Consider the following 17,989-nt stretch of genomic DNA (forward strand, 5'->3'; position numbering starts at 1 on the left):
TAAAATAATATATCATAATTAGTTTTTTTTTTGTGTTTTTTTCACAACATAATAATGAACATTTGATATTTCTTTCTTTTGATTTTGGGGTGAAATATGACTAGACGTGTCATATTTCACACAGAACGAACTTGAGAAAGAATGGGAACACATTCATCTAGATTGTAATTACAGCAGATACTTATAAAATCAGTTTTCTCCAATGCATGAATATTGCTTTAAAATACTAAGACAATGACTTGAATTAGGTTAAATTCTTATCGACACTCATATTCTTCTCAAACAGCAAAGACCGTGATGTCAAAATGCATAAAACTATCATTAGCAATGGGATGTGATGTCATGCTCTAAGGCTTCATAATAACATTGCAAATAATAAGAAATTTAAAATATTAAAGCACACCATCTGCTCTACTTCCATGCAGCTTTGAAGTGTGTGTTCTCTGTATTGAGCCATGCAGTCGATCTGTGGCATTTAATCAAACACTTTGTGGCTGTTTAATACTAAACTAAGTTGGTATAATTTGCAATAGATGCTTGATATTATGTCTGATGATAATAATGGCAGGAATGGTGACAGTGATTCTTTTCAAACTCTGAATCAACATGCACCACTGCTAAATTTTCCATATTTTGTAACCATTGTTAACAACTTATAACCATTGCTTAATGAACTCATTGTTTGTACCTTCAAAACCAAATGTATTTAAAAAAAATTGCAAAGCAGAATTTCCCTGATTTCAACACATTTATTCATTAATTATGAAGGAGAAGAAACTCTGACATATTTCACCTTTCAGCTATCTTAAGAAAAAGCAATTAACAATGTGGGACAAAACGGTTCCCGGGTTTTGCAATGCCCACTTATCATAAAGGCTTATGTTTAATATTTTTAATGCATCGATATAAGCAGTAACTGGTTGTGTTTTTAGTCTCTGGTCCTGAATACAGGGGTGTATTGGTGCAGGTATGACATCAGAACCAAGAAGATTAATTCGCCACACTAGTTCCTTCGAGATTTTCCTATGAGGTTCTATAATGGGATTTTCGATTTATGTGTAAAATAAAGCCTGTGGTAAACATAACTTGATGATACTTTGACATTTCGTTCAATAAATTACACACACCCATAGTGGAAACATGAATTTCGAAGCAGTTACGTACGTTTTTAATAAGTAACTGGATAAGAAAGCTTGGGTTGAGTGTGTGCATTGTACGTTGTAGAACAAAACATCACAGTATCATCCAGTTATGTTTACCACAGGCTTCATTTTACACATAAATCGAAAAACCCAATGGGAAAATCTCCAGCGACGAATTAGTCTTCCGGGTTCTGCCGTCATTCCTGCTCCATCTATCAGGTCTTGATCCTCAGAGCGCGATTAAGAATGACGACCACTAATTAATAATATTATTCCAACGACTCTTCCAGCCACACATCTCTTCATCTCGCATTTCCGAGCCTCTCCACCACCAAAATGACGCCTAAATACACATTTCCCCCATGTGCATATAAGAGAGATGTATTCACTGATGTATATATTTAGGTTTATATTTGAATTTCTTTTGCAATTCTTGAAAATGCACAAAAAACGGGAATCACTTATTGACTTTAGTGGGATGAGGGTCATGTTGGGCTTGTGTTGTCAGAGTTCCTCTGAAGAATCAGCCTAAAAGATTTCCAGTACATTTTCTTCCTGCTATCTGGCATTATTAAAGGTATTTTTCTCCCTATCAGTAATATCCTTACTCATTGGTTCTTGGATCGTTTTAAGTCAGGTGCATTTCCCAAAATCATTGTTAGCCAACTATAGTTGCAAGTTCCGTTAAACTCTGTAGGTAACGACGGAAGTTGCAACCATAGTTGCTTTTGAGAAATGCACCCCTCACCGATTCAGTCTGGTCTGTGAATGAACTTTTCAGACTCATTCAAGTATGACTCCAAAGAACATTTTTGTCCATGAATCAGACATTGCTATTAAAAACACACTTCCTATTCTTTCAAAGAGGCCTGTGAAGGGAAGAACACAGTGTACATGTGTTAGACGAGCGACTGTGCCAGTGTTGTCTCATCACGTGTGTGCAGGAGTTAGGAATGCAGTGATTTATGAGCTGAAACAGCCTTTGATTAGAGCATATCAAATAGATTATGCACAGCATGAGAGCAGTGTGTGTGTGTGTGTGTGTGTTCTGTACCGTAATCATGATCACTCTTCAGGTTGCAGGTCCTACACTGAGGGTTGTTCACGGGCCGTCCAGGTACGTGCTCCACCAGTTTGCAGTACATTTCTGGTCCTGTTTCTCCACACGTGGCGTTGGCCTTGATCTCTGCCATGGAGGCCAGGTTCAGCACAGCTGGGAAAAGACCTGTACACACAGCACACAAACACCGTTAGCTGTTCCTAAGACAGATGACCGCTTCTACAGACGGCGCAACAGCAAACACACTCACAGATCACCAAATAAAAAACCTGTGTAGAGGACCATATAGGCAGAGCTTAACTATGACCAAAGACTGATGACCAAAGACTGAGCTTCTCGTCCTCCCTGCCAATCCATCTCTACAACACGACTTCACTATCCAGCTAGAATCATCATCAATCACCCCATCAAGGTCGGTCAGAAATCTTGGAGTAACGTTTGATAACCAGCTGACCTTCACAGATCACATTTCAAAGACAGCTCGATCATGCAGGTTTGCACTGCACAACATCAGGAAGATCAGGCCTTTCCTTACTGAGCATGCAACACAACTTCTCGTCCAGGTCCTGGTCATTTCTAGGCTTGATTACTGCAATGCTCTTCTGGCTGGACTTACATCATTTGCAACCAAACCTCTACAGATGATCCAGAACGCTGCAGCTCGTCTTGTCTTCAACGAACCAAAGAGGGCCCACGTCACTCCTCTGTTCATCTCTCTGCACTGGCTACCTCTCGCTGCTCACATCAAGTTCAAGGCATTGACGCTTGCTTACAGATCTATCACAGGCTCAGCTCCCTCCTACTTTCACTCACTCCTACATCCCTACCAGAAGCCTACGATCGGTCAAACTGTGCGTTCACACCGCCGCCGACTTGAGCTTCCAAAGTTACCGGAAGTCATTCATTTTCAATGGAAGCTGGCTTCTCTCAGCTGCAAGGAGCGTCAAATTCCTCGGTGTCGCGTTTTGGGCGTTTTGAGCGTTTTGAGCGTCAATCTGAAAGTTGAGAGAAGCTCAACTTTATGGTAATGAGCTATGACGCGGTTCAGCGGCAAGCAGCGACAAAACGCCAGCAACCAATCGGAATATAGACGTCCTTCGCGCTGGCTGATTCCGGAGAAACATACGATGTAAACTTTCGTTCCTACCAAAACATTAGTTCCGAGAAAAAATTATTAATTGCACAGTTTAACCATCATAGAGTGAAAGTGTATCATTTGCATGTGTTTTAAAGTCCTGTCAGCTTGACAGGGCATAAGAACGAGCGGAGAGAGAGAGAGCCCCGGCCGCGCGCGCGCACTCACCCGAGCGCTGTCTTGAATGCAAGACTCTTGCTCTCTCTCTCCCTCGCGCATATTAATCAAAATCAATTGATACGATGGTGTCGAAAAAAAACTCTCCAGGGATGAAATGTTTTCTGTGTTGACAAATCTTGCGCGATATCCTAAATTTCTGAATGCATTGCTTGTTTTCTGTTTACATTTCATGGTGTGACACTTCTCTTCTCCCATGATCGAACACAGAATGCTGTTACGTCAGAGCGACCAAAGCGTCAACAAGCTTCCCCGTACTTTTTGACAAGCGTCTTTGACTGGGCGGCCAGAGCTTCTTTGCAGCTCAAGTCGGCGGCGGTGTGAACGCACAGAAAGAGCGACGTCTTGTGGTTCCATCACAGAAAGCCACAAAATCACTTTCCAGAACATTCTCATTCACAGTTCCCTGCTGGTGGAACACTCTCCCCACCCTCATCCGGAATGCAGAATCCCTGACAACATTCAAAAGACAGCTGAAAACCCATCTCTTCCGTGAGCACTTAACCGCATAAAAAAAATAAAAAAAAAACCTTTCCTTTCCCTTTAAAACCTCACTTATCGGGCTTATGCTACTCTGAATAATGCCCGAACTTCGTATTTTGAGCACTTCTTGCGTTGTTTTTGCCTCTTCATGATGACTCGCTTAATTTAGTCCTAATTTGTAAGTCGCTTTGGATAAAAGCGTCTGCTAAATGACTAAATGACTAAAAATTACTAAATGACCATCTGTTTATGTCTTAGCATTACGATCGCAAGCAGTATCAGCTGCTTGCTGATACCCTAAAAAAAAAAAAAGCAGCACCCTGAACCTATAAAACATCGTCCTGCGTCCCTGGCTTGCTAACTTAGCAAACTTCAATGTCATGGAAACTATGTATAAACCTTAATTGAACAATTTAATAATCAATTAAAAAATAAATGTATTCCTGTAATGATATTACGCTGTGGTATTCTCTAGACGTTGAGTGTACATCAGTTGTACACTCGTTATTGAGGTGCATTGTGGGATTGAATGAGTGCAGTCGATAACATCCACTATGGTACACTACTGCAAATGGCTGTTCCCTCAAATAGTGCCCTATTTTAAGGTATAGGGGGCGATTTTGGACACGGACCAATTTTTTATGCCCTTCCCTTGCAAACTTCCCTCTGTCTCAGTCCCTTGGATGTACGCCATTGCTTACGTTGGACGAGCCCTTGATCACTGGAATCTGCTATGGAGCTGCTGATTTATTTAGTTATTTTTCCTCATGAATTTGTTTTATGTACCATTCTATAGGCCTGTATGTATGCTTGGGCTGTTAGATAAAATATAAAAAATGACACAAACTAAAATTATTACAATACAATAAACTATAACAGTCAGCTTAAGGTAGCTACAAGTATTACGTGGTTAAATATCAAAATATCTCCAGTTTAATACACTAGAGTTCATACACTAGAATTACAACTTTATATGTGGGAAGTAAATCTCCGATAGCATGTGAAGACAGCATAAACATCACTGTTTCGGTCAATGACTTTAGCACTCCAAAACTGTTTCGGCCAAAACCGAAAATTTACTTTAGGCTGAAAACGATTGGTTGTTCCTGCTTCACCCTATAATGCAATTTGCTGTAGAGGACTGTGATTCAGTCTCTGACTGCCAAACATTTTTGCTGAAATGAACTATGGGAACGTCCTCATCAACAAACTTGTGGATGCTTTGAAACAAAAGGATAATTTCAGGAATGTGAGACTCTAAAGCTGCACAGTTAAAATGTAATGATTTAATGCGCCTTCTTTTCAAATCCAACTTCTGTTTCATCAAACACATATCCTTCATCAAAATAACACAGCCATAGTTATGAAACTAGAGCTGGTCCTGCTTTGTGAGAGCTGCTCTGCCTGTCCTCGTTTCTGTAATTAATACTGTCTTAGTATCCACTTCCCACATTTCCTGGGATTTCCCAAGATTCAGATACAGACGGAGCAACATGACGTCACTTCAGCTCATGTTCAAATCCTCTTGTTTATAGTAGTTTATAGTACATAATAGCTTAATTCAGACACAATTTTGATTTCACAATTATGATTAATTTTCTGAATGTGTGATCTTGCTGAGTGAATTCTACACTTCGTGAATTATCTCATTGTAACCAACAAAGTCTGAAAACAATGTAAATAAGATTCATAATGTTGACACCTCAGATGATTATTAACAGGAGTTTTCACACTGAACTGAAGTGAGTTTTCACACTGAAGTGATAACCATATTTTACATAAAACAACTGCCCATAAGTTGCACAGGGTCAAAATTATGTTGTTGGGGAAAAAAGACAAGTTGCAACAGTGTACAGTAGCCTATGTCATGTTTTATTATTTCATTCAGAAACAATGCAAAATGCCCGTAAATAAGACAAAACGTTGTTTGAACCTTTCTGGATCCGCCATCAAATTGATCATTTTAATTATATCCAGTGCTGTGAGAAAAGGCTATAAATCTCCACCTCCAACATCCTCACACTCATAGCCTAATAGCCGAGACTCTTCTTTATGTGGACAGATGTGACGTAATGACGCAAAGACATGCTCGAATTTCCCACGGAAATCCACCAGTACCACTGGAATTAAAAACATTATTACAAGCTTACCGTTTTGAATCGAGCTACGGCAAGCAGAGAGTGTTGAACACTGGCTGGTTATGTAATTACTCAAAAATGTATTTATAGCATAAACAAATTTATAAAAATGTATATAATTTTATTAATAATAATAATAATAATAATAATAATAATAAAAGTATCCCTTTGCAGATGCGCGTCGGGGTTTCTCTCGTCATTAAACCGCGGAGACGTCGCCTAATGCCTCAGAAAACCCGATCTGCCTGTTTACATGACAGTCGCAATGGCACATATCTGATTTATATCTGATTTATTTCCACATATGAACAAGGCCTGAAACCAGCAATATTAAACTGGGTTTTCTGTTGTGTGGAGAGAGTGTGTATAGTCGGTGTGAATCAAAGAGCATTTGATCTCATGAAATCAGTCTCAGCTGCTCCGACAGATGTTCCATACGAGTTCCCAAAGACATGCGAGCTGGACAAAAGCAAGGTTCTCCTCTCTGTCCCAATCACTTAAACTCTCCCCGTGCTCTTTATAGTAAATTCTCTGGATGCGGGTGCTAGTTCTGCTAGGATAAAGTCTTTTCACACCGCGCTTCATCCAACACATCAGAGCTCTGGAATGTCCACAATCAAATGGATATTATGCTCAATATGGGACACATTTGTAAAGCAAAACAAGGACATTTTCCCAGGAAGCATTAACAACTTCCAGCTTGGATGTTTTGGAAACTGGAGCTTAACAAACCAATCCATCATCTATTTTAGTGTTTGTACTGATGTTCCTCACACATTCTGCTCAGGGTTTGTTCTAAACCTCTAAGTGCTAAACTTACAGCACATTTTTATTCTTTTGGAAATATCCCATTGACTTTATGTTATTCAACATTCAAAACTTTGGGTCCTATCTCGCACCCAGCGCAATTGACTTTGTACACCGACGCATGTATCATTAATATTTTGCACCCGCGCACAGCGGACTTTTCCCTCCACAGACGCACGTCGGTAAATTAGGGAATGAACTTGCGCTCCCGGGGGCGGTTCAGAGAAAAGAGGAGGCGTGTTCCGGCGCAAACGTTCCCTGGTGCTATTTTGCAGTTTCAGAAAATAGTCTGAGTCAAGAGTCATTTATTCCGCCGGTATAATAGCAACAGCGCCCAAGATGATTTTAAAAAAAATCATGTGAATGATTCAAGGGGCCCTATTTTAACGATCTGAAACGCAAGTGTCAAAGCGCAAAGCGCAAGTAGCTTTGTGGGCGGGTCTCGGGCGCTGTTGCTATTATACCGGCGGGATAAATGACTCTTGCGCCCGACGCAAATCTAAAATGTGTTGGTCTGAAGTCGCTTCATTACTCATAGGTGTGGTTTAGGCGTAACGTGAAATAAACCAATCAGAGCGTCATCTCACATTCCCTTTAAGAGCAGGCGCGCTTGTTCCATGGCGGATTGCTATTATAACGGCGGATTTGCCAGACGCGTGCCAGGAGCGGTTCACAGCCGAGGAGAGCAACGCTCTCGTCACGGCCGTAAAAGAGAGAGAAGTGACATTGGGGATGGAGAAACACCCAAATTAGCTTCGGTTAAACAGGCATATATCTATCGTTTGTAATAATATGATTTGCAAAAATGAAAACTGCTGCTTCTGTGTAGATTAGAGAATCAAAGTGTATGCGCGTTGTGCACGCTTTACATTATGGTCGAGCATGCGCCCTTAAAATAGCATAATGAACAACGCGCAACGCGCCACTGACTTTAGACTCGTTTTTTTCTGGCCAGTGGCGCAATTGTTTTATGGAACAGCAAAATAGCACCAGGGATTGTTTGCGCCGGAACACGCCTCCTTTTTTGCGCTGAACCGCCCAGGGAGCGCAAGTTCATTCCCTAGTTTAGCGACGTGCTTCTGTGGAGGGAAAAGCGCGCTTTGCACGGGTGCAAAATAGGAATGATACATGAGTCGGTGTACAAAGTCAATTGCGCTGGGTGCAAGATAGGGCCCAATGACTTTTGTCCCTGAATGAATCAGAACAAAATGTTTAAGTGAATAATTCAGTGACTCAATGATAAACAAAAAAACAGTTACATGTTTCATTCCTGATCAAATTAGCATTGTTGAACGAATAAATTGAGTGAATGATTTAAATTACTCACTCTGTTGTTACTTATTGTTACATTGTCACTGGAGAAACAAGTAGTTTTTCTTTAAAACTTTCCGCTTCGCGTCGTGCCAAACAACGCCCTTCAGCCGTGACTTGTTCACGATACAGCACAGCCTCTCGTACCTTATTGCTTACTTAAAAGGGAATGAACACAAAAGTAGACAGAGTTCAATGTCCTGTGAGAATAATTTCAATTCACACTCGTGAACAGAGGAAACTGGTTCTTGAATTCAGAATTTTTCCCAATGCTGACATCTGTGGATGTCTATTAGCCTATCTAATTACCATTAGCAAAAAAATAGATGACATTCGATCAATCACGGCACACATTCACATATTCAGATGGTCTCAGATGTGTTGACCTTTATCACTCTCAAAGATGATCTGAACACGTATGCATTGAAAAGCGAAAATGTATGAAAACTGGGAACGCTATTCACATGACACTTGAGCTCCTGCAGCTGAAAGTAGCCTATATAATTGTCAATCCAGATGAAATGATTCTAAAAGACTTGTCATGTTTCCGAGAGCGTTCAGATGCTGTTATGGTGCTAGGGACGAAGCTCAACACAGCTCAGGATCACAGCTCTTTCTTTCCTTCTTTATTTCTGTCTGAACCAGACCGGATCGATATCAGCGCTCATTCCTTCTTCATTCATATCCTGATACGGCTGATCCTTCATTCAGCTTGACAAAAACTAATTATTCTTTCATGGCGTGTGTGCGTCAGGAGCGGTAAGCCGTCTGCAGGCCTCACAGCCGAGAGACATGCCTTTCAAAAGATGAATTCTCCATCGCTCACTCCCATCCTGCTCCTCGTCTTCACAGTGCATTTCTGATGGGTTGAGCCCAGCTGTCGGTTCAGACATACAAATGTTTCAGCTAAAACCAGCTATCCCTGCAGGGGGAAATAATGCACACAACGCCTCCGGTAGAGCTGGGAAACATTGTGAAAAGACCTGTGCATCCAGAAAATCACAGAAAGGCTACAAACAAGATCCTGCCTTCAAATGATGTGAATTCAACCTGGATCTGAAAGATTCAACACTGCAAGAAACCATTGTCTTAATCAGTATTTCTGCCTTGTTTCCTTCTGAAGCGAAGCGGTGCGTTCGTGTAAGAGAAATATTCATATTTAAAACTTTAAAACTAAAATAACTAGCTTCCGGCAGACAGCCAACAGTACGCAAGTTGAGGCCCCTGATGCGTTGTGGGAGTAACGTAAACTTTGACGCCTCTTGCGGTTCAAACAAACAGGACTCAACAAACTCAAGGTCCTCTTCTCTTATATCGAAATCCACCGACATTTGTCTCGTTTTCTCGTTTTAAACTTCTAATTCGTGACCGGTGTTTTGTTTTTCTCTATCGTCTGCGCTTCAGCGTTCGTCAATACGTCATGCGTCAGGTCAGAGGTCACTCTTTCACCGTAAATCAGTGCGTATGGCCGTCTGTCGAAAGCTGGCTATTTTAGTTTTAAAGTTATAAAAATAGATATGGAGTACTTTTAAGATTTATGGATGTGCTTTTTTGGGCATCAAAATCTCGTCCTCCATTCACTTTTTTAATATAACTCTGATTGTGTTCGTCTGAAAGTCATATACACCTAGGAAGGCTTGAGGATGAGTAATCTTTGGGTGAGCTATCCGCTTTAAGTCGTCTGAGCTTTGAAAGACCAGCATTTGAGCAGTACATGTTTACCCTGGGATCTTATGCAATTTTTCTTTTCTTCTAAAATATGTTCCTGTATACTGTAAGAAAATGATTTTTTTGCAACACACACACACACACACACACACACACACACACACACACACACACACACACACACACACACACACACACACACACACACACACACACACACACACACACACACACACACACACACACACACACACACACACACACACACACACACACACACACACACACACACTTGTATTGAAACACTTGCGATGCCACACTTGTAATACCCTGCAACATAAACCCATCAGACTCTGTTCCGCTTTCAATCACAGCTTCTGAGCAGAAAGTGTGTGTGTGTGTGTGTGTGTGTGTGTGTGTGTGTGTTCGTCTCCAAAGCCACCAGAACCAGTCCAAGCCTGCTTCATAATTATAAACAAGCAATGAATAAATGGAAGAAAGGAAGTAAAAAGGTAATAAAAGCACAGCCAATTGCAAATGACAAGTGTCATTATCCTATATTAAGGAAGTCGTTCATCTTTAAGTGCTATTCTGGATTTTGTCACCATGGAAACATTGTGATGTGTTATACAGAATGACAGAAACAAAGATGGAAGTCACTCACACACACACCCACCCACACACACTCACACACACACACATTTGATTTCCATAGACATAATCATTTTTATACTGTACAAACTGTATATTCTATCTAGCCCTAACCACATCCCTCACAGAAAACTTTCTGCATTTTATATTTTCAAAAAATATAATTTAGTACAATTTACAATCTGATCTCCTGAGTGTTCTGTTTTGAAATATTAAAGACTGTTTTTGTTATCCATCTACTTCATCATGAACGTTACTATAGCCACACCATGACACGTCAATTCACTCTCATTAATTTGCAACTACATGTCAACTAACTCTCATTAGAGTATTAGTAGACTGGTAGGAAAGGTTTGTATAAGCTGACATGTAGTTGCAAAGTTCCCTTTCATTCGGTCACGTTCGACGTAGTCAATGTGTCGACTGATTGGGATGACATTAGGGAGCCTGTCATATTTGAGTATAGTAAAAACGAACCAATGGACATTGGCGTGCGTGAATCGCATCATTTCTCAGAGATGGGGCACCGTTGGCACCTGCACCGAACCGGAGAAATCCAGGTTCCGTTGCGGTGGTTCAGCTATCTACCTCTGAAGGAATGTAGATACTATTACTTCTGCGAGAGCTCCCTCTAAAGAATGAGGCTTGCTTACGATCTGAGAGATTGTTTTGGCTTTACAGCAGCTCTAGAATAAAGTTATTGTCCAGCTAAAGTTAGAACGTGACCGACTGAAAGGGAACGTCTCGGTTACATATGTAACCCTTGTTCCCTGAAGGAGGGAATGGAGATGTAGTCCCCCAGCCACTATTGCTGTACCACCGCTGACCGGGACCCACTCGGCTCCTCAGTGACAAACAAATCCACTTCCATGTTTATACCCGCGCTGCGGGGCGGGGCGTGTGATGCGATTCACGCATGCCAATGTCCATTGGCTCGTTTTTACAGTACTCAAAGATGACAGGCTTCCTAGCATGATCCCAATCAGTCGACACGTCGACTACGTCTCCGTTCCCTCCTTCAGGGAACGAGGGTTACATACGTAACCGAGACGTTACTTATAGTCAGTAGAATGTCTGTTGGAGGGGCATCAAAATGTGCATCAAGCATCAAAAAGCGTTAGCAGATGATAAGCAGACAGTCTAATGAGAGTTAGTTGATATGTATTGGTAAATTTACTTTATAATAGTCAGTAGAATGTCTAAAGTGGAAATAAAGTTTCGAAATAAAAGTGTCAAAATAAATTTTATCGAAATAAATTGTCACATCATCATCCATGTAATCCTTTTTACAGGCAAAATTTGATCCACTTTTTAATTTTCAGCTCTATTTTCCTCTCTGCTCCTCACCTCTCGACCCATCTTGATCAAAGTTTGATTCAGTGGAAGTAAGCGTATATTGATGGCAGCTCTGTGCTTTATCACAATCAAGGTTGCAGCTCCTGGCAAACACACGCATCAGTCATCACACAGAGCTGCCACACATGGACATCAATCTAACCGGCCAGCGGCCAGCTCTAAGAAGAGCTCCATCACAGCCAAAAACAGCAGAGCAGAGCGATTCACACAAACCTACACACTACACACAAACTCTCCACACAACACAGTTTTGTCTTTAAAGGGGTAAAGCAGTTTGGCAGTTCATTTGATTTAGTTTTTCTAACAAGCACTGACAGCTCAAGTATATTTCTGGCTCTTTCCACAAACAGGGTACAAATTGATGTTCCATTACATGTTTATTTATTTAATATATGTATTTGATATTAATATATATATATATATATTTTTTTTTTTTTTAAGGAATAAAAGGAAAAAATCCTATGTTCTTGAAAATAGATATGCTAGACCAGTATTTTTTCAAAACGCAAGGAACATATCAGGAGAGGCACAGAGAATGATGATAAAGGCTCTATGAGTTTTTATTTATTTTTAAATTACATACAATTTTATTCAAAGAGGACTGGAATTGAATAGTAGGCAAATATTTGTCTGCCTAGATGGGGAAACCTACTTGCACCTGAGCTATTTCTTAATTCTTGCTCCATGTAAGCATACTCTCACGTTCAGACAGCATGGTATTAGTAAGATGCATGATGCAGAATATATAAACACAGAATACTTTAATTAAAACGAGGAGAATACACCAAGATGAGAACTGACAAGGTACTGAAATGAGCAGGGAGTATAAATACACAAGGGTACTAAATGAACAACAGATGAATGTTTAAGGAAACTAACAAGGGCACAATGAAATCTAAACTAAAAGGGTAAACATGAAACCAAGACACATGGACAAAAACACAACTAAACTAGACATAGCCCTGGCAAATCTCTCCATGTCCTCACACCATGCAGTAATGTCCAGTTGTGGAGAGAGGGATGGGGCTTTGGAGGAGGACGAGGGGCTGGTGAAGGACAGGACACAGCAGAGAGGAACACCACAGCAGAGTCGAAGGAGGATGGAGCCTGGATAGGTCCCATGGGTGGAGCCTTGACTGAGGTGGAGTTGGCGACCGAGGAGATCCCTGCAAAACCATGAGGACGATGGCCCAAAGCAAAATTGCCTGGCAGAGCAGGGCAAGAACGGAGGGAGCGAGGACCTAAAGGAGAGCCAGAGGAAAAGAGGAACCCAGTGGAGCCAAAGGGGTGGAGGGCTGAGGTGCAGCCAGAATTTCGCTGCGGAACCAGGATGACGAGTGATCAAGGTGGAGCCGGAGGAACGAGGGAGCCCGGTGGAGCCCGAGCAATGTTGGACCAATGTTGGACCATTAATTCACTACATTTATATAGTGCTTTTCGGGTCGAGGTGGAGCCGATAGGCTGACAGGCAGAGGTGGAGCCGACAGGCTGACAGGCCGAGGTGGAGCCGATAGGCTGACAGGCCGAAGTGGAGCCGATAGGCTGACAGGGCGAGGTGGAGCCGATAGGCTGACAGGCCGAGGTGGAGCCGATAGGCTGACAGGGCAAGGTGGAGCTGATAGGCTGACAGGGCAAGGTGGAGCTGATAGGCTGACAGGCCGAGGTGGAGCCGATAGGCTAACAGGGCAAGGTGGAGCTGATAGGCTGACAGGGCAAGGTGGAGCTGATAGGCTGACAGGGCAAGGTGGAGCTGATAGGCTGACAGGCCGAGGTGGAGTCGATAGGCTGACAGGGTGAGGTGGAACCAGGGGATCCTGGATCCACAAGTGTGAGATCTGGCTTTGCTGGGAAGTTAATGAGCCAGTGCTCCTCAGCTGGTTCGGGAGTGAACTGCCCCCACAGCGCGGACTCCGGGACGGCGGCTTCCGGCTTATAGCTTTGGGACGAACACGTTGGCTGGCTCTGGCTCCATGGTGGGAGATAGCTCTCACACATGGTCCAATGGCGAGCGTTGGCTCGGGCTCTAGTTCTGTGGTGAGGTAACAAGTCTTGGATAAAATTTTATGATCCATGAACCAAACCAACAAGTTACGTAGTGAATCACAAGAAAACTAACTTTTATTAAAAGCAAATATGTATTTTAAAAAAACGGACAAAAAACAAAAAACAAAGATAGAAGACTGTAAACTTAATGGCTTTAATAAGGGAAATAACTACAATCCCATGAAGCATTGCAAATCACATTATCAAATAAAAAATAATGGCAAAATCCAAAATTTTTCATTGCAAAATTTTGAGACCGTAGGGAGAACATTTCGATTACACTTTTGCCGCAATTTGCTCGCTGTATCTGATTGATCGAATTCTCTGCACATGGGTAATGTTATTTTCCACCACAAATTCAGCTGATTATTTTAAACATAAAATAATATAGCCTATTTAATATAATATGGTTTCACTTTATTTTGATAGTCCCTTTAACACATTATTTTGACTATAAGTAACGTTGCACTTACATGTCTACTAGCTCTCATTAGAGAATTAGTAGAGTATTAGTATACTGGTAGGGTTCAGGTTAGAACTAGCTGACATGTAGTTGCAAAGTTACTTATAGTCAGTAGAATGTCAACATCACAATAAAGTGTTAGCAGATATTAAACAGACAGTCTACTAATACTATAATGAGAGTTAGTTGGCATGTAGATGCAAAGTTAACATAGTCAATATAATGTTCAAAAGGGGCCATTAAATTAAAGTGTTACCAATATATACATTGGTAATATTAGAGTACATTTTAATATTATTGAAATAATATGAATGGATGGCTTCAGCAAAAGATTATTCCATCAGTTAACAACCTTGGGACTCACAGTAGGTCCGTCTTTAAAGGTTTATAAGTTATCATTAAAATTCAGTTTCCCTACGGGGAAAATGAATTGAGTTTTTTTTTTTTTTTTTTTTTTTTTTTTACTTCTGGAACCCGACTGTTGCACTTTAACTGCAATTTTATCTGAAATTTGACGGCATTCTTCAAGTTTAATCACGTCCAAAGAGGAATCAAAACATGTCCAAGGAATAAAAATATATAAAAACATCCAAAATAAAAATTAAAAACAGGTCATATAATATTTATTTTGTGCTCCTGAGGTGGATGATAAACAGTTTCTGAAGATAAAGCAGCCCCTTTCATTGACTATTTGATAAGAAAAGGAAAAGGAGTTTCAAGGCTTTTGTACCCTGTTTTCATGGAAAGTGCGCCCTAACAGCCATAACATGAAACATACATGATAAATGATAAAGAAACATCCGCAGGTCTCCACTGAGCATTGTATCTTGCAGGAATTTGATGTTTTTTATTTATTTTATATTTTTACTGTGCCATAATTTGATGGGTTTATGATTTGACTGTGGAAGGAAACAGACCTAACAACTCCCCATGGGGCTCCTGACACCATCCACACTCCCATAAACAGGAAACACGCAGATTAGAATTGCAGTCTGGGTAGCAAACACACACACAAAGGGCACAAACTGTCTAGACATGTTTTTTTTTTTTTACTTGGGGTTCAGGACAATCAGGTCAAGAATTTCTGCAAGTGAAGCAATACATGCATATAAACACACATGCAGCTGTGGAGGCACACACACACACACACACACACACACACACACACACACACACACACACACACACACACACACACACACACACACACACAGTCAAACGTATGAACAAAAGATGCAATTTGCCTTTGCTGTGGAGCAATACCCCTTTGTTTAAACCCTGTTAGAGGATCTTCAAATTTCGCACATCTGCATGACTGCAACAGTCCACAATGAAGTCACTTTAGCGAGAGGTCATTATATTCCCTATAACTAGATATACATATCACTAGTGATATAATGACACACATCGACAAAAACGGAAGGCAACAGAATGCAAGTCATCTTAAAAATTCAACGCTCGTACTACGAGATTCATTACCAAACTGCCATTGTATTTAAATGTGTGGGATCCGGATCTGTGTACATTGCGTTAATTCATTTTTTTAAATTTAATAGTGAAAAGAGAAAAATGAGAAATCGAAAATGAAGTAATGGAAAATCAATAGTTCAGCATTATTTTTTTTGTTTTAATGTTTTAGGGGTACACTGTTAGAAAAATCTGTAGAAATTACAGTATTACTGGCAGCTACTTGCCAGTAACTTAATGTAGATTTAAATTGATGTTATTTACTGGCAACAATTTGTTCAAAATTAAATGAACATTAAACATTAACAAGTCTTTATCTTTACAGAATAAAACTAAAATAACATCATCATGCAAAGCATTCTGGGAACCAAAATCTGAAGGAAAAAAAACAGAAAAAGGTTGATGAAGATTTCTGGTTCCCAGAATGCTTTGCATTATATTGTTATTTTATAATTTTATTCTTTAAAGACAAAGACTTGTTAATGTTTAATGTTCATTTAACTTTGAACAAACTGTTGCCAGTAAATAACATAAATTTAAATCTACAGTAAGTTACTGGCAAACAGCTGCAAAACTACAGCAAATTTTTTACAGTGTAGAAAATGGATAAACGACTTGTATGTTTGATTTATACGGTGTGAATGAAACCTTTCCACTGATCAACCAAAGATCAAACTGTGCTGTCATCAGTTTTTCCTCAGTTCTGCGCAACAGAATAATACTCTTCCGCTGCTACATTTGTACAGATTCTTAGAGCATTTATTGCAACTGCATTTCATCTCTTTCTCATTAAACAACCAGACTAACGAATGGCTTGCCAGAGTGTTTATTTCAGAAATATGAATGTGCACAACTGCACCCACATTAACCCCTAGCCTACGTCTTTCGCATAGGTGAACGTGATCTCACCAAGTACCACATGTTCCTGGATCAACATCTTTGTTGATCCTGGAACAACTTTCTAATCAACCAATCAGATTTGAGGGACAAGTTTACAGTTTATGTCAAGTTTAGGCTTAGAACCAGGGTGAGGTGCTTCAACATCAGTGTTATTCACCTATCATTTCCCTCTGATTTTAGGGAAACGTTATGGGTAGGGTTAGGTTTAGGGGTAGGGATGGGGTAAGGGCTAAATTTTGGGACAGGAATGTTATTCCAGGATCAACAAAATATGTTGATCCAGGAACATGTCTTACTTGGCAAAATCGTGGTGACCCTTTGGCATACCACCTGTTTTATTTAGCTGTCCAACTCTCAAAACCTGAGTAGCAAAGGTGTGCGACACACTGGACAGAGCAGAGCTAAGTCATTTACAAATAATTGCAATAAACGCTTTAAGAATCTGCACAACTGTAGCAGAGGATGACTATTATTATGCTGCACAGAAATGAGGAAGAATTGATGACGGCACAGGTTGATCTTTGGTTGACCAGTCAGTGGAAAGGGGCATTTAATGCCCGCCTACATGTGAAAATCGAATATTCAAGGTGTTTATCCATTCTCAACCCCTGAACATAAAAACGATTGTACTTACAGGGTACAGCAGCTTGTCACTGGGGCAGTATCCCCAAACAAAGGGGCATCTTTTACCATATTTACCCCTCCTAAATGCTGGAGGTGTAACTGGCCCAGCATTTGCCCACTTGACTAATAGAAACAGGGTTGAATGTGTCACCATGACATGTCTCTAAAATCCACAGCTGATGGAGATGGACAAATACGCTCTGCTTGCTCATAGCTTGTAGCTTGATCAAAGATCTAATCAAAATTACAGAGGGGTCAAGCTCAGTGTGATGGGTCAGAAACACACTCACCCATACGATACTGTCGGAGAGAGAGCGTATCTCAGTGAATCAGCTGCTCAGAGATGATTAGATTGTAATGAGAACTTGTGGCTCAGCTCTGCCAGATGGAGAATGCACATCCTTACACGGGTTTAAAAGCTTCCTTTTTGCTCAAGCATTTACATAATACATCCCGTTCTCACTCCGAAGGCATCAAAAAAGGCATCCAAAGTCACTATTTAGAACGCCATTTCTTTTAATGAGAAACATTTGGCATCAATGCATGGATGTGAAGGGCATGGAC

The 17,989-nt window shown here is 40.7% G+C and overlaps 1 protein-coding gene across 5 annotated transcripts in view; it reads right to left on the reverse strand.

Annotated features, from left to right (window-relative positions):
• Positions 1–17,989, reverse strand: part of lama2 (laminin, alpha 2) — a 250,998-nt gene that overhangs the window by 204,967 nt on the left and 28,042 nt on the right. For all 5 annotated transcript variants that reach the window (XM_079887440.1, XM_079887439.1, XM_079887438.1 and 2 more), the window contains exon 2: positions 2,197–2,367. In XM_079887440.1, coding sequence (XP_079743566.1) covers positions 2,197–2,367 — 171 coding nt within the window. The remainder of the gene's footprint in view (positions 1–2,196; positions 2,368–17,989) is intronic.

Source organism: Squalius cephalus (assembly GCF_949319135.1).
Source record: "Squalius cephalus genome assembly, chromosome: 12".
NCBI lineage: Eukaryota > Metazoa > Chordata > Actinopteri > Cypriniformes > Leuciscidae > Squalius > Squalius cephalus.